Below are 25,427 nucleotides of genomic sequence, written 5' to 3'. Positions count from 1 at the left end.
AAATGAGACGTACTGCGCTGACGTGCAGCAGCTGGCTGACCTCAGCTCAGAGGTATGGAGAGATATTCATGCCAAAATGTCTGAAAGGAATGCTTTTGACAAAAACTACAGATTTTGTTTATTTTTATTTATGTCCAGAGATCAAGGATCCAGTGACCAATTTCATATTTGTTTACTTTAAGACTCAATAAAATGTTGTTAACATAGAAAACTTGTAAAGCCTACTTTTAGTACACAAAAAAAATTCACAAGAGGTATCGATAAGGGAATCGATAAGGAATCGGATCGATAATGGCACTGATATTGATAAACTCTTATCAATACCCATCCCTAGCTGACAACCACTCACACAGTTCACGTCTTCTTTACTCGACTTGACGAGCTGCACATAGTGTTGGTGAGCAGATCGTGCATCGTTCACTACCACTTTACATTTGTTGCACAACATTTATACGTGAAAGATTTTCTGAACATTTCAAAATTCTCTTTGCACAATTGCATGCGCCGGCGCCCCTCTCATGTTCAGTCTACACCATGGAGCTGTATATAAGAACTAGAGAGCGCAGTATCGCTGAGCCATGTGCCGACAAGGAGGCGTGATCGCCATTTTAATTCCGGGCAAGTTAGTGATTTGCGTGCATAGAAGTTCAAGAAACAGGTGGAATATGCCGGAAAGCAGCGCATGTTGGCAAAGCCACAAACGGAGGAACAAGGAGAAAATATTTTCTTCCAAAAGTAAGTGGTTTTGGTTCTTCTTGTCACTTTGTCCGTGATATTTGGATGATAAACAGCTGTATGTTTCCTGCCGTACCTGTGTCGCCCGATGACTCGGATCATTAACTCTTCACTTATGTCTAGTTGATATTTTCCACTGCTAGACCAATGTCTAGTTAAAATACTTGTCGTTAGTGATTAAAATTATTTGACAAGACAGGATTTTTTTTTTTAAATTTGCACCTTAAAATAATGAGATTATAATGACCCGCGCTGTGCCGCTCACAGTCACACCCACACATAGAGATCTGCACCCACACCACTGACTTCATGAATGAAACTCGGTCAATAAAGGATAATTGTGTAAAAATATAATATATATAAATGTATTGTAATGGTTTTAGGAGCAGTACTGCGCTGAACAGCAGCTGCAGCAGGATGCCTCAGCTCAGCAGCTTGAACATCGCAGATCCGTGTAACTTTCAACACTAATATTTGGGAATGTGTGTGTGTGTCCGAGTAAATTTAATACTTTCCTGACATAAAGTAATTTAATTTTACTGGCTCAATATCCAGGTCAAAATGGCATTTTTAACACGTATTTTGCGAGCATTTTTCTGAGTGTGTTCAATCATGAATCTCCATTGAAAATGCATCAACATCCATGTACTTCATCAATATTTTGCCCAGTTAGGAGGCGTCATGTTGCTATCCATGAAGGGACGTTTTCGTTTAGTGTGCAGCATTGGGAGTGCGCTCTCTAGTTCTTATATACAGCTCCATGGTCTACACCCATTAACGACAGGTTTACTCTCCTGCACAACACAGTGCGTGCATCAAAGTCGTGCAAGTGTCAGGGGGCCTTAAGCCACTGTGCTGCCTGTCTTCTGTGCAAATGTTGCCATGGCTAAACAAAAGCTGAAAGGCCCACTGATCCATCAATCAAATCCTCTGCTTATGTACTACCAAATTAGAAATAAGGGCTTCAAAAGTTAAAGCTTTAAAAAATTTAAGGCTCCTAAAAAAATGAATAAATAAAAAATAAAATACTAAGCTACATGTTATCTCGTGCCTGTGTTGGATTTATGTCTTGATCAAATGTTCCTAAAATGATGTGTGCATTTGGCAGATTCATATATTAATAATATGATGACAAACAGCACACTGAGTACTACTTCCAAGGTGCTCCTCCCATCCACAGGCTGCTTTGGCTTTTAAAGGTTAAATATGGTTGGGATATAAAGTCAAACATCATCAAAGTTACATAATTAGATGTGTACATTTAGAAATTCTCTTGCTCCAAGCTAAATTTGGTTCTGAAATGGCTTCTTTTAGACTTCCTTGATGTATGGGGAAGGAATCCACATCTGACACCCACAGAGCAGGTTTTCTTACCCATGGGGTCTGTTGGATGGAGATGCTGTTTTGGTAATTACTTTGCTCCATTTAAAGCAACAGGTAGACAAACATGTTTTATTGTGAGACCTGATGTTTGTTCTTTTGGGGGGAGGTTGGGTGGACATGACTTTTTATATATGTTTTTAGAATGTCTGATGACTTGTATTCATATATCAATATGCTGACGTAATGAGTTGCTTTGGGCTGATTAATGTTGCCTCACAATGAGAGGTTTCAGTTTCGCTTCTGACCCGGGCCTTCCTGTGCGGCTGCATGCTCACTTAGTCTTGGTGTTGGTTCGCTCCGGGTGCTCCAGCTTCCTCTCACTACCAAGACCTGCAGGTTTGGTGAACTTTAAACTGACCGTAGGTGTGAATGAATGTGTTTTTCTACGTGTGTTGGCCCTGCAATTAACTTGCAACCTGTCCAAGGTGAACCCCAACTCTCACAGAGTGACCACTGGGATAGGGTGCCACACCCCCGTGACCCTTAACCGGACTAAGCGGGTTTAGGAAATGGATGGCTGGATGAACCACTGTGATGAGAAAAATCAATAAAAACAGTGTTGTTCCCATCAGAAAAGCTTCAAGCTGAGGCTGCAGACGTACCTATGAAGAAGGTTTCGGGAGCCTCATCGCTCGTCAGCAGTTCCACTGTGTCCGGGTCAAACCTGAGCCAAAGTCCCACAGCGAGCACCAACAGACCTGACAGCTGAGGAGCAACAAACAAAACCAAGACTTACACCATAATGCAGAGGATGATGAAGCATAAGCATTAAGATTGCAAATTTAGCACGCTTTTTTGTTTTTGACACAAATAATGTATTTTAATCTACAAAACCATGCATGAATCTGAACTTTAGTTTGAAGGTTTCTTTTGACAAGTGGATGTATTTTGCGTTTTTCACTGAGATTTCCATTTCTGTATGTGGTTGTATAAATTTACTGTAATCTTTAAATGTACCACTTTTCTGTTGTTCATTGTGATATTTTTAAAAGACCTTACAGAATATTTTAAGTTTGCAGGCTATATACAGTCAGTGCATCCAGAAAGTATTCACAGTGCTTCACTTTTTCCACATTTTGTTATGTTACAGCCTTTTTCCAAAATGGAGTAAATTCATTCCCTCATTATTCTACACAACACCCCCCATAATGACAACAGTTTTTGAAATGACTGAAATTTTATTATTAAATAAACAACTAAGAAACCATTTGTACATAAGTATTCGCACCCTTTGTCCAATACTTTGTTGATGCACCTTTGGCAGCAATTATGGCCTCAAGTTGCCTTGAATATCAAATCAAATCAATTTTATTTATATCGCGCCAAATCACAACAAACAGTTGCCCCAAGGCGCCTTATATTGTAAGGCAAGGCCATACAATAATTACGGAAAAACCCCAATGGTCAACACGACCCCCTGTGAGCAAGCACTTGGCAACAGTGGGAAGGAAAAACTCCCTTTTAACAGGAAGAAACCTCCAGCAGAACCAGGCTCAGGGAGGGGCAGTCTTCTGCTGGGACTGGTTGGGGCTGAGGGAGAGAACCAGGAAAAAGACATGCTGTGGAGGGGAGCAGAGATCGATCACTAATGATTAAATGCAGAGTGGTGCATACAGAGCAAAAAGAGAAAGAAACACTCAGTGCATCATGGGAACCCCCCAGCAGTCTAAGTCTATAGCAGCATAACTAAGGGATGGTTCAGGGTCACCTGATCCAGCCCTAACTATAAGCTTTAGCAAAAAGGAAAGTTTTAAGCCTAATCTTAAAAGTAGAGAGGGTGTCTGTCTCCCTGATCTGAATTGGGAGCTGGTTCCACAGGAGAGGAGCCTGAAAGCTGAAGGCTCTGCCTCTCATTCTACTCTTACAAACCCTAGGAACTACAAGTAAGCCTGCAGTCTGAGAGCAAAGCGCTCTATTTGGGGCGATATGGTATTATGAGGTCCCTAAGATAAGATGGGACCTGATTATTCAAAACCTTATAAGTAAGAAGAAGAATTTTAAATTCTATTCTAGAATTAACAGGAAGCCAATGAAGAGAGGCCAATATGGGTGAGATATGCTCTCTCCTTCTAGTCCCTGTTAGCACTCTAGCTGCAGCATTTTGAATTAACTGAAGGTTTTTCAGGGAACTTTTAGGACAACCTGATAATAATGAATTACAATAGTCCAGCCTAGAGGAAATAAATGCATGAATTCTTTTTTTAGCATCACTCTGAGACTAGACCTTTCTAATTTTAGAGATATTGCGCAAATGCAAAAAAGCAGTCCTACATATTTGTTTAATATGCGCATTGAATGACATATCCTGATCAAAAATGACTCCAAGATTTCTCACAGTATTACTAGAGGTCAGGGTAATGCCATCCAGAGTAAGGATCTGGTTAGACACCATGTTTCTAAGATTTGTGGGGCCAAGTACAATAACTTCAGTTTTATCTGAGTTTAAAAGCAGGAAATTAGAGGTCATCCATGTCTTTATGTCTGTAAGACAATCCTGCAGTTTAGCTAATTGGTGTGTGTCCTCTGGCTTCATGGATAGATAAAGCTGGGTATCATCTGCGTAACAATGAAAATTTAAGCAATGCCGTCTAATAATACTGCCTAAGGGAAGCATGTATAAAGTGAATAAAATTGGTCCTAGCACAGAACCTTGTGGAACTCCATAATTAACCTTAGTCTGTGAAGAAGATTCCCCATTTACATGAACAAATTGTAATCTATTAGATAAATATGATTCAAACCACCGCAGCACAGTGCCTTTAATACCTATGGCATGCTCTAATCTCTGTAATAAAATTTTACGAATATGATGCCACAAGCTTGGTGCACCCATCTTTAGGCAGTTTTGTCCATTCTTCTTTGCAGCACCTCTCAAGCTCCATCAGGTTGGATGGGGAGTGTCGGTGCACCGCCATTTTCAGATCTCCAGGATGTCTCTGTACATTGCTGCATTCATATTTCCCTCAATCCTGACTAGTCTCCCAGTTCCTGCCGCTGAAAAACATCCCCACAGCATGATGCTGCCTCCACCATGCTTCACTGTAGGGATGGTGCCTGGTTTCCTCCAAATATGATGCCTGGCATTCACGCCAAAGAGTTCAAACTCCAGGTGGGTTGCCATGTGCCTTTTACTAAGGAGTGGCTTCCATCTGGTCACCATACTGGCCTGATTGGTGGATTGATGCAGAGATAGTTGTCCATCTGGAAGGTTCTCCTCTCTCAACAGAGGAATGCTGGAGCTATGACAGAGTGACCATCAAGTTCTTGGTCCCCCCCTTTGGCCAAGGCCCTTCAACCCCAATTGCTAAGTTTAGATGGGCGGCCAGCTCTAGGAAGAGTCCTGGTGTATCTGAACTTCTTCAATTTACGGATGATGGAGTCCATTGTGCTCACTGGGACCTTCAAAGCAGCAGAAATGTTTCTGTACCCTTCCCCAGATTTGTGCCTCGAGACAATCTTGTCTCAGAGGTCTACAGAAAATTCCTTTGACTTCATGCTTGGTTTGTGCTCTGACATAAATAAATCTTAAATGGACTGCATTTATATAGCACTTTTCCATCTGCATCAGATGCTCAAAGCGCTTTACATATCAATGCCTCACATTCACCCCAGTGTGAGGCTGCTGCCATACAAGGTGCCCACTACACACCGGGAGCAACTAGAGGATTAAGGACCTTGCCCAAGGGCCCTTAGTGATTTTCTGGTCAGGCTGGAATTTGAACCGAGGATCCTCTGGTCTCAAGCCCAACACTAACCACTAGACCATCACCTCCCCTACTATTTTTAATTAATTTATATCAAGTTGTAGAGATCTGCTTTCTACGGAGCCCTGGAAGTGTCATCGCAAAATGTTTTGCATGTGGAGAGAATGTGCGCATGTTTTATGATATTGTGCGCTCATTTTATATTGTGCGCAAAACAAGGGCACGATCTACTTAAATGTGGCCACAATTTGTAAAACGTGCACTCAATATTGTCTTGACACATAAATGCTGGCTATTAGTCAACAAACCACCAGACAGTGTAATACATTTCCTCATTAGAAATGGATCTGGTCAGGGGATATCATGGTTTGAGCGTACAAGGATATACAGAGAACTCGAGCTACCCAGCATGGCGTCATCTGGAATTTAAGCACATTAAAAAGGATGCTGAGGGCGAAGTGTCTCCCCATTGTGAGGATGACAATTTAGGTCATATCATTTTGAACGAAAGGAAAACATGCGCACATTTTATTACAATTCGAGGGCTCAATTAAAGGAAAATGTGCGCAAGAATTATCACTGCCTTTAAAACGTGCGTACGAATTTTCGTGGCCAGAAAACCGTGAGCACATTTTATTAATTTGTGGGCTCATTAAAGGAAAAAAGTGCACACAAATTATCATGGCCAGAAAAAAATATCACTTTAAGTGACCTCTCCCGGGTTCCGTAGCTTTCAGTTTGAGTTAAGGAAGATAATGTTAGAAAAAAAAAAAGGTATTTGAAATGGAATAAACAAATTAAAATGTGTGAAATACCAAGTGTTCCAATACTTTTGAGGGCAATTGAGAAACACTGAGGACTAGCATCTTACATCTCATATATAGTGCAGCAGATAAGAGAATATTTAGAGTGGAATCCTGCAAATGGTGATACAAGCATCAAATTCAGCACAAGTAGACATGAACTCTTTTGAAAAAACTGATTGGCCACTTGAATTTTCAATAGGCGGCCAGGTAGGGGTCAACTGAATTACACAGGGGTCAAAATTAAAAGATGCTCCAATCATATCGAAAACTACACCACATTATTTGCCTGATCATAAAGATTCCAAAAAGGTATAGTTTGAACAATCTGTGACTGAATGTTATGGAGTTATGAGGTAAAAGCAGCAAGAATGGTGACAAAGGTCAGTTTCAGTTTGTACAGGGGTCAAAGGGTAAAGTTGCTCCAATTCTGGTTAAAAAATGATGCAAATTATTGGTTGAGTTAATCGGGCTTTAAAAAGTAACAGTATGTATCATGTGTCATGCTTAGTTCATGTTACAGGGTAACATATGTCACGTCATAGAATCCAATGGACATTGACCTTGTTTAACCTTTACTTTGGAGACCAAGCATTCAGCACTGTCAAAACTATTCCATTTATTAATCCTATTAACTCAACCAATTATTTGCATCACTTTTAACCAAAATTAGAGCAACTCTTTACCTTTTCACCCCTGTATAAACTGAAATTGACCTCTGTCACCATTCTTGCCGTTTTACCCCCAAACTCCATAACATTCAGTCATATAGTCCAAGCTATACCTTTTTGGAATCTTTATAATCAGACAAGTAATGTGACGTATTTTTCAATTTGACTGGAGCATTTTTAAATTTTGACCCCTGTGTAATTCTTCAATTGACCCCTACCTGGCCACCTATTGAAAATTCAAGTGACCAGTCTTTTTTTTTTTGTTTTGTTTTTTTTAAGTGTAGTGTCTAATGTGTATTTGTGCTGAATTTGATACTTGTATCACCATTTGAAGGATTGTTTCAGTTATCAGCTGCACTAATAAGCAAACAGAGCATGAACCAACTGCTGTCTGTTAGCTTAAACATGTGTATAAGACAACCCGAATTAAAGGAGAAATGCTGCTTTTAACAACCTGGACCTCATTTCTAACATAAAATACAGTCGTTTACTCACCAATATGTTTGGTGTGATTAGAAGTCCATAGTTCAAGCAGTGCGTTCAGTTCAAATCTGAGGCAAACATTTTTGTTCTTCTACTAAGGTGGATTAGAACTTTCTGTGGTACAAAGCACCAACTACTGGACAGGAGGAACCTAGCAGTCAATGTGACTCACTAATTTCAAAATGCAGCTATTTCAACCAGATGTGCCGTGCTGTGACATATCTGTATGTGTCCAATCAGATTTCAGGGGAATCCGCTGAAACCCCGGCCTCTGCTCTAGCTTCACCCATGCCACGAAGTGTTCATTTGACATTTCCTGTTTCACCGTGACTGAAAATTTGGCACTTCCTGTCTGAGTGTGAGCTTGCAACTGAGTTCCTGCGAGATTCCATGGGATCTCGTCTGTCAATCCAGGAAGTGTTTGACATCTGAACATTTCCTGTTTTACTGTGGACTTGAAATTTGGCACTTCCTGTTTAGGACTCCCTGTACCATGAGCGAGCTTCGTGATGCTTCGCTCGTATAATACCAAATTTCTCATTCTAAAATATTAATCCAAAACATTACTAAATTTGTCGATAAATCCACTTTAAAGGCAGCGTGAATTACATTTGATATTTTTGTTAATTCTTTCATGTTTAACACTTTGTCATAAATTATGTGACACTTCCAAGCTTGTCATTGTTTCTGCAGCACATATTCTTTTTGAAAATTGTTCTTAAAAACAAAACACAAACAAACAAAAAACAACAATAACAAAAATGCAAGGTTTTTTTTCCCCAGTTTGCACAGAACTAATCATTTATGTGGACAAAAAAAAAACAAGTGTTTTTTTTCTTTTTTTTCATTAAGTCATTGTTTTGGTGAATTAACTGAGATATGCCAAATTTTGACTCATTTCAGACCACAGTTTGATTTAATTTGAGATATTAAACTGGTTTTAAATGCCATTATAATAAACCTGTTCAAAATGTCTTTAAAATGCTTTAACTGACTGAGAAACCAGACATCAGCAGTTTTTGGATTCTTCTCAAACCTTTACGACCTACAAGTGTTTCTGAGCAATTTCTACTTGAAATAACACTGAAAATAAAGACTTTTACTCTTGAACATATGACCACGGATTTGTTTAGCTTACTTTGTAACAACTGAAAAGTTTTAGGTAAATGTTTATGAATATATGAATTCTAATTTTTTATTTATTTAGATTTATTTGATTTTTTAAATTTAGATGGATTTTTCAACTGTTATCATTGTTGTGGCACAGAACCAACATTGTGTCCATTTGGTGCCAAATGGGATTTTTGGAAATAAAATCACATAAAAACAAATGAAAATTCACAACCTTTTCATATTGCTTAGAAAAAAAACATTAAAGAAACCTTTCAACTTATATTCAAGAGGTGAAAGACAATTTCACATAAGTAATGAAGAAAATGAAAGGGAAGACAAAGAGGCTGCAGCCAGAAGATGATCTATGTAAATCCAGGTGTCATCAGTTCCTCTTTTTTCACATTCTGACCATGTGGCCGTGTGTTGCACCCGTAACTGTCACTTCACACACAATTTACAGACAGGAAACAAAACCTGTTTCCACCACAGATCGGTGCTGATAGGCTCACTGACCCATCAATCAAATAATCTGCGAAATTACAGAGCAGGATTTTAAAATTTAAAGCCCACCCAGAAATGGCATCATCACACAAAGCTTGCTTGCGTTTTTGATGGATTTATGTGGTTTTGCTGTGGAGAAGGTACGACTTCCACGGATATTCATGCATTACCCTTTTGTTGAGAAACAGTGATTATAAAAACATCACAAATGCTACTTATGGGGCTCTGTGGCCGACTCTGGGCCTCATCACTACACTAATTAAAGCAAAAAACAGCTTCAAGCCAGATGTCTGACTAGTACAAAAAAAAAAAAAATCAACAGACCCATTACCAAACAACACATATCTTTGCATTTTGGATTTTAAAAAGTGTTATTATTAAGAAACCTCAAGCAGACCAGAATCAAAGCGGTGACCCTCTGCTTGTGCCATGCTACCGGTACAATTGACAATTTTGCCGGTGCACAGGACAGGAGGGCTGCAGAAATAGTCACCACTCCCATCTCGCTGAGTTGACGTTGAGAATTAAAATTTCATTTTTGGTGTTTGTTGAAGCATCAGGTGTGTTACTGATTCCAACAACACTGAAAAAAGTGAAACTTAAAATAATAAAAAAAAAAACAACAACAACAACACTCATTTGTTATACAACCCCTGGCAAAAATTATGGAATCACTGGCCTCGGAGGATGTTTATTCAGTTGTTTAATTTTGTAGAAAAAAAGCAGATCACAGACATGACACAAAACTAAAGTCATTTCAAATGGCAACTTTCTGGCTTTAAGAAACACTATAAGAAATCAAGAAAAAAAATTGTGGCAGTCAGTAACGGTTACTTTTTTAGACCAAGCAGAGGGAAAAAAATATGGAATCACTCAATTCTGAGGAAAAAATTATGGAATCATGAAAAACAAAAGAACGCTCCAACACATCACTAGTATTTTGTTGCACCACCTCTGGCTTTTATAACAGCTTGCAGTCTCTGAGGCATGGACTTAATGAGTGACAAACAGTACTCTTCTTCAATCTGGCTCCAACTTTCTCTGATTGCTGTTGCCAGATCAGCTTTGCAGGTTGGAGCCTTGTCATGGACCATTTTCTTCAACTTCCACCAAAGATTTTCAATTGGATTAAGATCCGGACTATTTGCAGGCCATGACATTGACCCTATGTGTCTTTTTGCAAGGAATGTTTTCCCAGTTTTTGCTCTATGGCAAGATGCATTATCATCTTGAAAAATGATTTCATCATCCCCAAACATCCTTTCAATTGATAGGATAAGAAAAGTGTCCAAAATATCAACGTAAACTTGTGCATTTATTGATGATGTAATGACAGCCATCTCCCCAGTGCCTTTACCTGACATGCAGCCCCATATCATCAATGACTGTGGAAATTTACATGTTCTCTTCAGGCAGTCATCTTTATAAATCTCATTGGAACGGCACCAAACAAAAGTTCCAGCATCATCACCTTGCCCAATGCAGATTCGAGATTCATCACTGAATATGACTTTCATCCAGTCATCCACAGTCCATGATTGCTTTTCCTTAGCCCATTGTAACCTTGTTTTTTTCTGTTTAGGTGTTAATGATGGCTTTCGTTTAGCGTTTCTTACAGTTCGGTCACAGACATCGACTCCAGTTTCCTCCATTTCGTTCCTCATTTGTTTTGTTGTGCATTTTCGATTTTTGAGGCATATTGCTTTAAGTTTTCTGTCTTGACGCTTTGATGTCTTCCTTGGTCTACCAGTATGTTTGCCTTTAACAACCTTCCCATGTTGTTTGTATTTGGTCCAGAGTTTAGACACAGCTGACTGTGAACAACCAACATCTTCTGCAACACTGCGTGATGATTTACCCTCTTAAGAGTTTGATAATCCTCTCCTTTGTTTCAATTGACATCTCTCGTGTTGGAGCCATGATTCATGTCAGTCCACTTGGCGCAACAGCTCTCCAAGGTGTGATCACTCCTTTTTAGATGCAGACTAACGAGCAGATCTGATTTGATGCAGGTGTTAGTTTTGGGGATGAAAATTTACAGGGTGATTCCATAATTTATTCCTCAGAATTGAGTGAGTCCATATTTTTTTTCCCTCTGCTTGGTCTAAAAAAGTAACCGTTACTGACTGCCACAATTTTTTTTCCTGATTTCTTATAGTATTTCTTAAAGCCAGAAAGTTGCCATTTGAAATGACTTTAGTTTTGTGTCATGTCTGTGATTTGCTTTTTTTCTACAAAATTAAACAGCTGAATGAACATCCTCCAAGGCCGGTGATTCCATAATTATTGCCAGGGGTTGTAGAACTGTGAAAAATCTAATAAATATATATATATCTGTGTCATCACAGAGACATTCCACATCCATTAAGCGGCAATAAACAGCTGACATGCAGGTTAAAACAGTATAACAGCCATTTAACCCCCATGTCAGCTGTTTTTTTCACATCAAATCAATTTTATTTATATAGCGCCAAATCACAACAGTTGCCCCAAGGTGCTTCATATTGCAAGGCAAAGCCATACAATAATTACAGAAAAACCCCAACTGTCAAAATGACCCCTTATGAGCAAGCACTTGGTGACAGAGGGAAGGAAAAACTCCCTTTTAACAGGAAGAAACCTCCAGCAGAACCAGGCTCAGGGAGGGGCAGTCTTCTGCTGGGACTGGTTGGGGCTGAGGGAGAGAACCAGGAAAAAGACATGCTGTGGAGGGGAGCAGAGATCGATCACTAATGATTAAATGCAGAGTGGTGCATACAGAGCAAAAAGAGAAAGAAACACTCAGTGCATCATGGGAACCCCGCAGCAGTCTAAGTCTATAGCAGCATAACTAAGGGATGGTTCAGGGTCACCTGATCCAGCCCTAACTATAAGCTTTAGCAAAAAGGAAAGCTTTAATTCCGAATTGGGAGCTGGTTCCAGAGGAGAGGAGCCTGAAAGCTGAAGGACCTGATTATTCAAAACCTTATAAGTAAGAAAAAGAATTTTTAATTCTATTCTAGAATTAACAGGAAGCCAATGAAGAGAGGCCAATATGGGTGAGATATGCTCTCTCCTTCTAGTCCCCGTCAGTACTCTAGCTGCAGCATTTTGAATTAACTGAAGGCTTTTCAGGGAACTTTTAGGACAACCTGATAATAATGAATTACAATAGTCCAGCCTAGAGGAAATAAATGCATGAATTAGTTTTTCAGCATCACTCTGAGACTAGACCTTTCTAATTTTAGAGATATTGCGCAAATGCAAAAAAGCAGTCCTACATATTTGTTTAATATGTGCATTGAATGACATATCCTGATCAAAAATGACTCCAAGATTTCTCACAGTATTACTAGAGGTCAGGGTAATGCCATCCAGAGTAAGGATCTGGTTAGACACCATGTTTCTAAGATTTATGGGGCCAAGTACAATAACTTCAGTTTTATCTGAGTTTAAAAGCAGGAAATTAGAGGTCATCCATGTCTTTATGTCTGTAAGACAATCCTGCAGTTTAGCTAATTGGTGTGTGTCCTCTGGCTTCATGGATAGATAAAGCTGAGTATCATCCCCGTAACAATGAAAATTTAAGCAATGCTGTCTAATAATACTGCCTAAGGGAAGCATGTATAAAGTGAATAAAATTGGTCCTAGCACAGAACCTTGTGGAACTCCATAATTAACCTTAGTCTGTGAAGAATATTCCCCATTTACATGAACAAATTGTAATCTATTAGATAAATATGATTCAAACCACCGCAGCGCAGTGCCTTTAATACCTATGGCATGCTCTAATCTCTGTAATAAAATTTTATGGTCAACAGTATCAAAAGCAGCACTGAGGTCTAACAGAACAAGCACAGAGATGAGTCCACTGTCTGAGGCCATAAGAAGATCATTTGTAACCTTCACTAATGCTGTTTCTGTACTATGATGAATTCTAAACCCTGACTGAAACTCTTCAAATAGACCATTCCTCTGCAGATGATAAGTTAGCTGTTTTACAACTACCCTTTCAATAATTTTTGAGAGAAAAGGAAGGTTGGAGATTGGCCTATAATTAGCTAAGATAGCTGGGTCAAGTGATGGCTTTTTAAGTAATGGTTTAATTACTGCCACCTTAAAAACCTGTGGTACATAGCCAACTAATAAAGACAGATTGATCATATTTAAGATTGAAGCATTAATTAATGGTAGGGCTTCCTTGAGCAGCCTGGTAGGAATGAGGTCTAATAGACATGTTGATGGTTTGGAGGAAGTAACTAATGAAAATAACTCAGACAGAACCATCGGAGAGAAAGAGTCTAACCAAATACCGGCATCACTGAAAGCAGCCAAAGAGAACGATATGTCTTTGGGATGGTTATGAGTAATTTTTTCTCTAATAGTTAAAATTTTATTAGCAAAGAAAGTCATGAAGTCATTACTAGTTAAAGTTAAAAGAATACTCAGCTCAATAGAGCTCTGACTCTGTCAGCCTGGCTACAATGCTGAAAAGAAACCTGGGGTTGTTCTTATTTTCTTCAATTAGTGATGAGTAGTAAGATGTCCTAGCTTTACGGAGGGCTTTTTTATAGAGCAACAGACTCTTTTTCCAGGCTAAGTGAAGATCTTCTAAATTAGTGAGACGCCATTTCCTCTCCAACTTACGGGTTATCTGCATTAAGCTGCGAGTTTGTGAGTTATACCACGGAGTCAGGCACTTCTGATTTAAGGCACTCTTTTTCAGAGGAGCTACAACATCCAAAGTTGTCCTCAATGAGGATATAAAACTACTGACGAGATAATCTATCTCACTCACAGACTCACACTTTTTTTAAGGGATTATTCAACATTAATTCTCTTTTTAAAAGTTCCTTATAGAGATTGACAGTTTTATGACATTTTGAGAGAGTCTACAAGCTAAATACTGATTATATATATTGTTCAAATTCAGCCAGAAGTCCGTCTAAATTGGGGTTAACAGCTGCTGCGTGCACACACACACACACACACACACACACACACACACACTCTCTCAAGGTAAAAAAAAAAAAATACTTTCATTGAAAGCTCCATTGAAAACAACACAAAGCAAAAGATGAAAAGAAAAAAAAAAATCAACACTCCACTCACCCCAGGGTAAAGATTTCCAAATAAATTAGTCCACAACAAATAGAAGCCCTCACGCACACGTCACGCGTGATCACAATTGTGATCGCCAGCCATGGAACAGGCCACTTGTCCTCACTCGGAGCCACAGCCAGAGATCATTTTCAAGTTTCACTCAGCCAGAGAATAATGTCCAGATCCACTTGCTCTCAGGTTCTGATCGCAGCTCTGCCTTCAACTCAAATTCTGTCAGTATTGTGGCACTTTAGAGAGTCCATTATATCCTGAAAGTAGCATCTTCTGAGTTTTTCCAACAGGAGACATACATCTATATGTCCAGGCATGTCCATGATCACAGCATCAGTAAAACCAGCAGCTGTGACACAAACAGCAGTGTCTCAAGACTAAGTTCCAAAATCCGACAGACTCTGAAAAAGTTAAGACTTTCGGGGTGAAGTATGTCGTTTCCTCCGTAAATCTGAGCCACCACTTTCAAAGAAAAGGTCTGAAACTTTGTTATCAGACACAACCGCATTTGTTTCCCTCTATCTGTCTCTGTCTGGGATGTTTCTGTTTTGTTAATAACTACATCACATGCAGAGAAATGCTGAGAATTGCAGAGTGAGATGTTTTCTGGAAATGCTGTACTGTACTTTGATGTTGTGTTGCTAACTGGGTCATTTAAAAGCATGTGACATGTCCTTTAAAGTATACACTCTAAACCGAAATGTTCATATTAATAAAGAAGGTTAAGGCTAAACTGAAACTTTGAAGAAAATCTATCTTTTAAATATTTCAAGTTTGTTTAACATAGTCTTGCTTGTAAATTAAACCCAGAATTTTTTATTTACTTTAAGTGTATATTAAGTAAGCAAAACTTCAAAGCATAACTTAAAAGAATTAAGTAATTATATATGAAAATAAATGAGCTGACTTAATGAACACTTTAGCAGGGGTGGTGGCCAAGTGGTTAGTGTGCTTCTTTTGGTACAGAAGGCTGCCAGTTCAAACCCCACCTCTGCCACATTTCACCATGTAATGTGGAGTTGTGTCAGGTAGGGCAAAACCTGTGCCAAATCAACATGTACAGCCACTGTGGTTCTGCTGTGGTGACCCTAAGTGAAAAACAAGGGAACAGCTGAAGAGACATACTTTGACTTAATGAACACTTTAATTGCAATCATGAGGTGCAAGTGTTAACCCCCAAAACGTGAATCAGCTGCAAATCATGAATTACCCGCAAAGTATTAATTGCAAAATGTGAATACTGAAAAATATCTCCCAAAAATGTCATTGTGAAAAACTTTGGAGAATTTTTTATTGTTTAAATTTTCAAGAGTGTCCATGTTATACAGTGTAATGACACAAAACTTTGTACAAAAATGGAATGTTAATGATTTTGTATCATTAAAATAAATCGTAAAATGCGCAATAAAATTCACCAATTCACTAAAATTCAATTTTTGCAAATTTTTTCCAAACTGAGTTCTGTAGTATAACCAGCAGGAGACCACTGATGTGATCAGTGAATTTGGTGAAACCACACCTGAATTTATTGAATATTTTTCTGGTGTCTTGTTTTTGCACTTTGTAGACAGTCCCTACACTTCCGTTTCTCTGCCGCCTGCTCGTTCAGGTCAATATTATTTTCCAGCTCAGAGGACGGCTCATATGGATAAAATAAGGTTGGAGCTCGTTGTCTACCTTCCTGAGGTCAGACTATGTTGTTTGTTTTTCTGTAACATTTATTTCTCTTAAGACTGTTGAGCCGTTTACCGGAGGGGAGGTTTCTGTCCTCTGTGAGTTTGACAGGTGGACCGTCCCAGTCAAACTCCTCACCTGACACTGTCCCCGGAGCGGGACATGCTGAGTGGGGTCGGGCACTTGACACCAGAAGTGATTCACCTTCCAACCTCCAGCTGTTGGAAGGTGAATCCGAACAAACACTGTTGTCAGGAGAAAAGTAGGTTTTTCACAAAGCAGCTGCAGAGACACTACAGAGAGACTAAAATCACTTCGCACCAGCAGCAGCTTGCCTTTCCAAAATGGACTTTGGACAAATTGAAACACCAGCATCAGTCTCCCATGGTGCATTGCAGCTGCAGGCGGTGCCAGCCTCACAGTGTGTTTGAGTGATGCAAGTCACGCTGGTGTTGGCTGCTTGTTGGCTCAGCACCCTAAAATGACAGCGTACTGTACGCCCCCTTTGGCTCCGACCACAACGGCGCTGCTTTAACTCCAAAAACACCTCAACAAAGAGGCTGCTGTCTGATTGGGTGACAGTGTTCAGGAAACAAGTGGGTACCTCACAGAGTGACCTCTGAGGGACGCACACTGCATCATTTAGCAGTTAAACATTCAATGAGTCAATCAACAATAAAAGAATCGACAATTTACTGTAAACCCATTTTATCCTGCTTTAAATAAGATAATGTCTCGTTTGTGTGTCTGTTCTTCAGTTTGTTAGTCAGCGGGATATCTCAAAAGATCATGAAGAGATTTCAATGAAATTTAGCAGACAGATAGATCTTGGATTAAGAAAGATGTGGTTAAAATTTGGTGTGGATCTTGCTTTTGTCCCTTGAACTTTGATCCTCAGTCCTTTGATCGTGATCATGTCTTTGATCTTTGATCTATACAAATACTTCATGAGGTAAAAGATGGAATATTTCATCTTTCACTGAATGAAATATTCTTTCCATTGCACAAATGAAAAAAAAAAATCTATTTGTTTTATATAGCACCTAAAATTGATCCTTGTCATTTGATATTTTATTAATTTATAAACAAAAGAAAAGGGACTTACATTTTGGTGTGTGTCACTAGTCCTCTGAGGTCAAGAGGTTCCAAACAGCCCAACATAAACTTTAAATAGCAACCCCATCCAATCCAATCCAAAATAGTTCTCAGTCAACTTGCAAAATAATCAGTTCAAAAACAATCCTGAAGACACCGTCAATAAGCTTGTTCAAACCCTGCCATGTTTCTTTTTAAGCTAAGCGCTGTCGCTGCTACTGTGAGCATGTGGTGGTCGCGGCATGCAATAGCACAAAACGTACAGAACCAAAACTGCACGGTAAATGGAACAAAATGGCAAAAGGTATGAATGATCCATGTCACGTGACATACAAACCACCAATCAAATTACAAGGATCCTATTTAGGAAGAATTATATAAATCTATCTATCTATTCCCCCGATCAAGATCAATTGGAGAGAGAAATAGAAAGAGACAGTGAGATCTACATGTTTTTGTCACAATGAAATGGACAACTAGCTCAATCCTGTAGATAAATCATCTCTAATCTAATTGAAATTCCCCAAAATAAAAATATTTAAGATGTATATTTTCACAAATTGATTAAATTTAATTAATGAAGTATATAAAATATCCCAAATAACAATGATTAACTATTTTAGTAGATTTCTTTAGTCATATTATTTATTAAATATGAGGTTATAAATAAAATATCTTATTATGATCACAGCCAATAAATTTGCCTATAAACTGTTAAATCACTAGTCTTTTCTTTGAGTGATTACTGGGAAAGCACTGAGAAACATGGCCTTCTAAATTATATATAAGTAAAGATGTTGTAGATCATAATTGGTAATGCTGTCATTGTCATAGCACTGTTTCCTAATGTTGGTAAAGTTACAGTCTTGATATATGTTGTATTATTGGCCAGATGTTAGGGAAGATTTCATGCTAGCATTGCACCTAACATTAATATGAACTGAGTGCCTCCATTGTGAGCAACAAAATTTATAATGTACTTAACATACATATTTGTGATGACTGAGGACCTAAGTGATGGGAGCGTCTTAAAGACGTGATTCACAATGGATTTAATCCTTCACATGTCTTGAGAAGTCACGAGCATCACATAGCGTTACACCACTGGGGTAACCTTAAACATACAACTTGGGAGTGTCACATAACATAATGCTAACAGGCATCACATAGTGTGATGCTAATGGCCTAACCTCACCATGAAAACTCACTAGCATCATATACTACAACTACTGTCACATGACATGATACTAACAGGGCTATTCCACAGGGCACAGTTCTACTACTATCAACCATGGTCCCCCCCCAAAAAAATCTAAAAACGGGATTAAACGGTTTAATCAACCTTCGCCTCCTGACAGGCTGTCTTATAAAGTGCTTCAGCTTCAAATTTTCAAGCTGTAGTCACTACAAACACCCCATTTGAAGTCACTGTTAAGACTACGACTACCTAGAAGTTACCACGTACCATCAACGATTTCAATAATCAGGATGAAACTGTTGAACTGATCAAAAATTGAATCCTGATTTAAAATCTAGTGCCGATGATGACCATAACTACTACGTATACCAAGTTTGTTTAAGATTGACAAAAATATATCAAATTATTATGGTGCTTCAAAATGTGCCCCGATTTGCTATTCAGGATTAAATTTGAATACACAGCATTCTGTGGAACAGCCCCATTATGGGCTAAAGTTACCTTGAGCTGAGTGCCTCCATTGTGAGCAACAAGACTTATAATGAAAAAAACATACTTGGAGTTACTATTTTGCTAAGAAAACGTTACTGCATATCTTTATGAAATTGTACACGTTACCTAAAAAAAAAAAAAAAGGCAATTTAATTATGTGTGGTTTTTGAGTTTTTCACCGGACAGATTTACATAGACACACAGATTTGGGCCTCAGAGAATTACGTATAGATGATTATGAATGACTGATGCTGCTGTCACTTGATCTTGCCCGTGTCCTGGCAGTTTTCTGGTTAGTGTCTGACAAGATGTTGCCACAAAACCACTAAGACATGGAATAGACAAACAATACATAATCACAATGTGACACCAGGGCCCGGGTCCATGAAGCAATCTAATGTTTCAGTCTACAAAACTTACTTAGTCGACTACGGTTAGCCGCCCAACATTATCTGTCTAATCACTGTTTTACATCAACAGCCAAACTTGTAGACTAGTTGTCTTATGTTAGTCAACAGTTTTCACAGGCATAACAGCCTTGCGTGTGCTGTTGCCAAGAGAGGGCTCCAATGCGTGACAGTTTTGTTTACGTCCAACCTTTGTTTCATTAATTGGCTTTATTAGCATTTACGGACCCATACAGACTGCTTAGCACTTAGCCTGGCAGTTTCACTCTTCAGTTTCTTCATCTACACTTTCCATCAAGCCTTTTTGTGCACACAACGCTGCTCAGTGTAACAGCGACACCTGGTGGCTAATGTGAGAAATGTCACAAACACATAATGACAGTCGTCGTCTGCTACAACCATGGCCAAAAGCGGAGGAAGCTCTCCTTTTGGAGGAATACGAGCAACATAGGGGTGGTCTTGAATGTTCCTTCAAGTGATGGTACATGATAGCCACCATTTTTTGGGGTAAGACACTGACATTTTGTTGACTAAAATAAGATTGGCCTCCTCTGTACCAGGCTAAAAATGCAGGTAATGCAAAACTTTAGCCCACTAAGCGCCTTGTGCAATGACTAACGTCAAAAAATTAGTCAACTAAGTGAGTTTATTCAACTAAACAAGATTAGGCTGCTTTATGAAACTGGGCCCAGGATGCCATAAAATTTTTGAACATTTAAAAAAATCGCCATCATGCATCATTGTCCACCCTGGCCCATGACAATGCATTATGATGGAGCATGATCCTGTGCCTGATTTGCCATTTCCTGGGGTCCTAAGGTGGCAGAGGGCTCCTTGAGATCAGTTGATGACATTTGATTACACAGTCCACATCAACGACAGTTTTGTGAGAACCCCTTTAAATCCTACATCTTGGATTCTGCATAAACAAGGAAAGCCCCTAACGAGGCCCCGTGCATCTATCCTGCTGCCAAATACTTGGTCATTTCAGAGCAGCAACCTACAGACAAAGTACAATGAAGGGTACTTATCCTTCAGTCAGTCAAAAATAAAAATACAGGAAAAAAGGAAAAAAACGGGGGCAGTGGTACGTGAGAATCTGTTGTTGAGCCAAAGGTTTATTTTATCCCAGCAGCATAAAAATGTGTCGTTATCAATTGACCCCTACCTGACCACCGATTGAAAAGTCAAGTGGCCAATCGGTTTTTCTTTTTTTTCAAAAGAGGAGTGTCTAAGGAGTATTTCTGCCAAATTTGATGCTTTTATCACCATTTGCATGACTGTTTCACTTCTCTGCTGCACTACTTATTCTGTCAAAAGTAAAGTATTACAGTGTACAAAAGTTAAAGGCTTGGGTTCTGCCAATGGGGCTGGATTTCATACAGATCTTAAAAACGCTGGTTGAGAAATTTTTAATTTTACAATTAGAATGACATACACTAGCTTCGGTCAATCATGAAAGCAACCTATTGATTATTTTCTCTATTAGGTCCATAAAATGTAAAAAAAAAAAGTGAAAAATGCATATTAGTGTCATCCAGAACCCAAGATGGTGCCTCCAAACTTCTTTTTTTATCCACAACTTAAAAATATCCAGTTGAGTGCCAAACAAGAGCTTGTAAATTAAACCAGAAAATACTGATATTCAAGAAGCTGAATTCAACGAACATTTTTTGAATGTCTCAAAACAATTAATGGATTTTCATAATAGTTGTTGATTAATGTAATAATTCATTAATCACTGCAGCTGTAGTTATGACAGCATCTTGGGGGATGGGGGTGTATGCATGCCCCCCCCCCACCCCAGGTCCCTTTTGTCTGGGACCCGCAGAAACCCTTGATACACCCCTGACCTGACATGTCAACAAGATGTCAACAGGATTTGCAAGTCTTCAATCGGCCTACAGTTCGATACACATTACATTAAATGTTAAAGTGGCAAGCCGGGGGAAGATATGGAAATCTGTTACATACGTCACAGCAGTCTAAAACGACCTGTTTCAGGCCTACATTTTGTTGGAAAAGAACAATGCCTACACTTACAGACTTGGAAAAACTATGCAAATGTTTTTAAATAAACTATATCAACAAAAGGTTGCTCAGACACACTGCAGTTAAGTCCCCTTTAATTTCAAGGATGCAGCTTTGCAATCCCCATAAAGACTTAAATTACACTGTTTTTCGTTCTTGCTTTGGAGAATGTTTCCCTTCTCATCCAGACTGCTTATTTAACAAGAACTTTGGCAGTGATTCATTCCTCTGCTGTCCACAGGTGACCAGCTGGAAAGTTTCAGCACTGTCAAAGCAGGAGATGTGTAACACCAGCATCAGCATCAGCAGCAATAAAAACCGATTTCGTTCACTGATCGTAATTAATTGATATGCAAACATTTCAAAACGTTGATCTGAGCAGCTGGAGCGACGTTTGTTGCTTGAAGATCTCAAATAAGCACCATCTGCATGAGAAAGTATTTCTGCACGATCCCTGAACCAAGATGGCCAGACTGACTCACTAATCCGCGTGCACGAGCACCACGCACAGCACAACATATCCAACTGAGATTTTCTCCTCCGGCTGCAGGATCGTTTCCATGTGAACGCACACTTACCCAGAAAATGAAGTTGAACACGAAGAGCAGATATTTCACGCATTTCATGCCGCCCTGCACTTTGCCCATGACGTCAGCTGATTGGCTCGCACGCGTCTGTTTCTGCGGCAGATCTTCGCTTCTTCCAGACGGACATCAACCGTCAAACGACGTAACCCACGCCGCCGCTGCTTCTCCGTCCGCACGTGAAACACACGTGCAAAAAGACGCCCAGATCCGCGCGCTGTCTTGGACCGCCTCTTCGCGCGTGTGCGCTCAGAGGACAGCCAATCCGGGCAAGGCGGGACCCGAACGGGGAGGGGCCATGCCGGACGGGGCTCCTACTGGAGGTTCAAAATGAAAATAAACATATTTATCTCAAGTTAACTGTAAAAAGAACATAATAATAATAATAATAATAATAATAATAATAACAATAACAATAATATTATTATTATTACTATCATTATTATTATCAGGAAGGGCATCCGGTGTAAAACCTGTGCCAATTCAACATGCAGATCCACCTTGGATTTGCTGTGGCGACCCCGAGTGCAAACAAGGGAGCAGCCAAAGGGACTTATTTACTATTATTATTATTATTATTATTATTATTATTATTATTATTATTAATAGGCATATGTCGCAAACATGAATGAGTGAAGCTCCTCAGCATTTCACCATGTCATTTAGGTTCTTCAGACTTTATTTTGAGTAAATGCTTCAGGAGACAAACTGTTCAGCTGCAGGGGGAGCTCTGCCCCCCAGACCCACCACGATTTTAAGCATTTTTCTTTATTTGCCTCTTACATACTTGGAAAAGCTCCTCGCCATCTAGCCATGTCCTTTAGGTCCTTCAGACTTTTTTCAGTAAAATTGTTCTTGGGAGTATGAGCATGACTAAAACCTTTTTAGCTTCTGGAGGGGCTCTGCCGCCCATACTCTCCACCTTTTTCAGTGTTTTTCTTTTTTTGCTATTCAGCTGACCCCCCCTCCCCCCAAATACAGCCCTCTTAACCCCCTGCCACTTTAAGCATTTTTTTAATGTAGATGTACGCGTAAATTAATATTCAAAGTTTTCAGCGAGTTGACAGTAGGGCTGTACAATTTGGCCAAATTATTGTATCTCAATATCGTCATATAAATTGTCATGTAAATGTCACTTATATACATGCTGTCCATATTCTTGAGCCGCTCAGGTGGGTAAGGAGAGTTCCCATGGGATGAAAAAGCTTTTCAACCGACCATCCCTGGTTCTCAAGACCAGGCACCTAAGTGGCTCGACTCTTTTTTTTTTTTTTTTTTTTTTAAGATATTTAGGTGTACTTTCAGAACCTCCATGACCAGTAAAAAAAATCAAGGCCTGAGACGTCGCCCGGTATGGCGGAGCCGGGGCCCCACCCTGGAGCCAGGCCTGGGGTTGGGGCTCGAGTGTGAGCGCCTGGTGGTTGGGCCTTAGCCCATGGAGCCCGGCCGGGCTAAGCCCGAAAGAGCGATGTGGGCCCACCCTCCTGTGGGATCACCACCTGCAGAGGGGGCCATGGGGGTTGGGTGAAGAGAGGATTGGGTGGCGGTCGAGGGTGGGTGGCCCGGCGGCCCGGTCCATGCTCACAGCCCCTGGCTGTTGGGACGTGGAATGTCACCTTGCTGGGGGGGAAGGAGCCTGAGCTTGTGCGGGAGGTTGAGAGTTACCGACTAGAGATAGTCGGGCTCACCTCCACGCACAGCTTGGGCTCTGGTACCCAACTCCTGGAGAGGGGCTGGACGCTTCATTTTTCTGGCATTGCCCACAGGGAGAGGCGGAGAGCTGGGGTCGCATTGCTTATTGCTCCCCAGCTCAGTCGCCATGTGTTGGAGTTCCCTCTGGTGAGCGAGAGGGTCGCTTCCCTACTCCTTTGTGTTGGGGAGAGGTCTCTCACCGTTGTCTCGGCCTACGGACCAAGCAGCAGTGCAGAGTACCCGACCTTCCTGGAGTCCCTGGGAGGGGTACTAGATAGCGCTCTGACTGGGGACTCCATTATTCTCCTGGGGGATTTCAACGCCCACGTGGGCGGCGACAGTGAGACCTGGAGGGGAGTGATCGGGAAGCACGGCCTTCCTGATCTGAACCCGAGTGGTGTTCAGTTGTTGGACTTCTGTGCTAGTCACAGTTTGTCTATCACGAACACCATGTTCGAGCACAAGGGTGTCCATAAGTGCACGTGGCACCAGGACATCCTGAGCCAGAGGTCGATGATTGACTTTGTAGTCATATCATCTGACCTTTGGCCACGTGTCTTGGACACTTGAGTGAAGAGTGGGGCAGAGCTGTCGACCGATCACCACCTGGTGGTGAGTTGGATCCGCTGGGAGGGGAGGAAGCCGGTCAGACCTCGCAGGCCCAAACGTATCGTGAGGGTCTGCTGGGAACGACTGGCGGAACCCTCTGTCAGCGAGGTCTTCAACTCCCACCTCCGGGAGAGCTTCTCCCAGATCCCGGGGGAGGTTGGAGACATGAAGTCCAAGTGGACCATGTTCTCCACCTCCACTGTCGATGCAGCCACTCGTAGCTGTGGTCACAAGGTCTCTGGTGCCTGTCGTGGCAGCAATCCCCGAACTCGGTGGTGGACACCAGAAGTAAGGGATGCCGTCAAGCTGAAGAAGGAGTCCTACTTATCTTTGTTGGTAGGTGGGACCCCAGAGGCAGCTGACAGGTACCTGCAGGCCAAGCGTGCCGCAGCCCGTGCGGTCGCAGAGGCAAAAACTCGGGTCTGGGAGGAGTTCTGGGAGGCCACGGAGAAGGACTATCGGTCGGCCTCGAAGAGATTCTGGCAAACCGTCCGACGCCTCAGGAGGCAGAAGCAGCTCTCCACCTGCACTGTTTACGGTGCGGGTGGGGAGCTGTTGACCCTGACTGGGGATGTTGTTGGGCGGTGGAAGGAGTACGTTGAGGATCTCCTCAATCCCATCGTCACGTCTTCCGAAGAGGAAGCAGAGACTGGGGACTCAGAGGCGGACTCATCCATTACCCAGGCCGAAGTCACCGAGGCGGTTAGAAAGCTCCTCGGGGGTAAGGCTCCTGGGGTGGATGAAATCCGTCCTGAGTACCTTAAGTCTCTGGATGTTGTGGGACTGTCTTGGCTGACACGCCTCTGCAACATCGATCACACTCCTCAGCCTCCCCGGTAAGGTCTATTCCAGAGTACTGGAGAGGAGAATTCGACTGATGGTCGAACCTCGGATTGAGGAGGAGCAGTGTGGTTTTCGTCCTGGTCGCGGCACACTGGACCAGTTCTACACGCTCCATCGGGTGCTCAAGGGTTCATGGGAGTTCGCCCAACCAGTCCACATGTGTTTTGTGGATCTGGAGAAGGCGTTCGACCGTGTCCCTTGGGGCACCCTGTGGGGAGTGCTCTGGGAGTACGGGGTCCGGGTTCCTTTGCTAAGGGCTATCCGGTCCCTGTACGACCGCAGCAAGAGCTTGGTTCGCATTGCCGGTAGTAAGTC

At 41.0% G+C, this 25,427-nt stretch overlaps 1 protein-coding gene across 1 annotated transcript in view; it reads right to left on the bottom strand.

Annotated features, from left to right (window-relative positions):
* Positions 1-22,093, bottom strand: part of tspan2a (tetraspanin 2a) — a 67,113-nt gene extending 45,020 nt beyond the window's left edge. The window contains exons 1-2 of the mRNA XM_034166006.1: positions 21,963-22,093; positions 2,721-2,823 (exon numbers count right to left, since the gene is read on the bottom strand). Of these exons, the coding sequence (XP_034021897.1) occupies positions 2,721-2,823; positions 21,963-22,031 (172 nt within the window). The 5' untranslated portion in view covers positions 22,032-22,093. The remainder of the gene's footprint in view (positions 1-2,720; positions 2,824-21,962) is intronic.
* Positions 22,094-25,427: the final 3,334 nt, after the last annotated feature.

Source organism: Thalassophryne amazonica, chromosome 3 (genome assembly GCF_902500255.1).
Source record: "Thalassophryne amazonica chromosome 3, fThaAma1.1, whole genome shotgun sequence".
NCBI lineage: Eukaryota > Metazoa > Chordata > Actinopteri > Batrachoidiformes > Batrachoididae > Thalassophryne > Thalassophryne amazonica.
The sequence above is the reverse complement of the archived record's forward strand: the minus strand, read 5'-3'. Positions and strand labels throughout refer to the sequence as shown.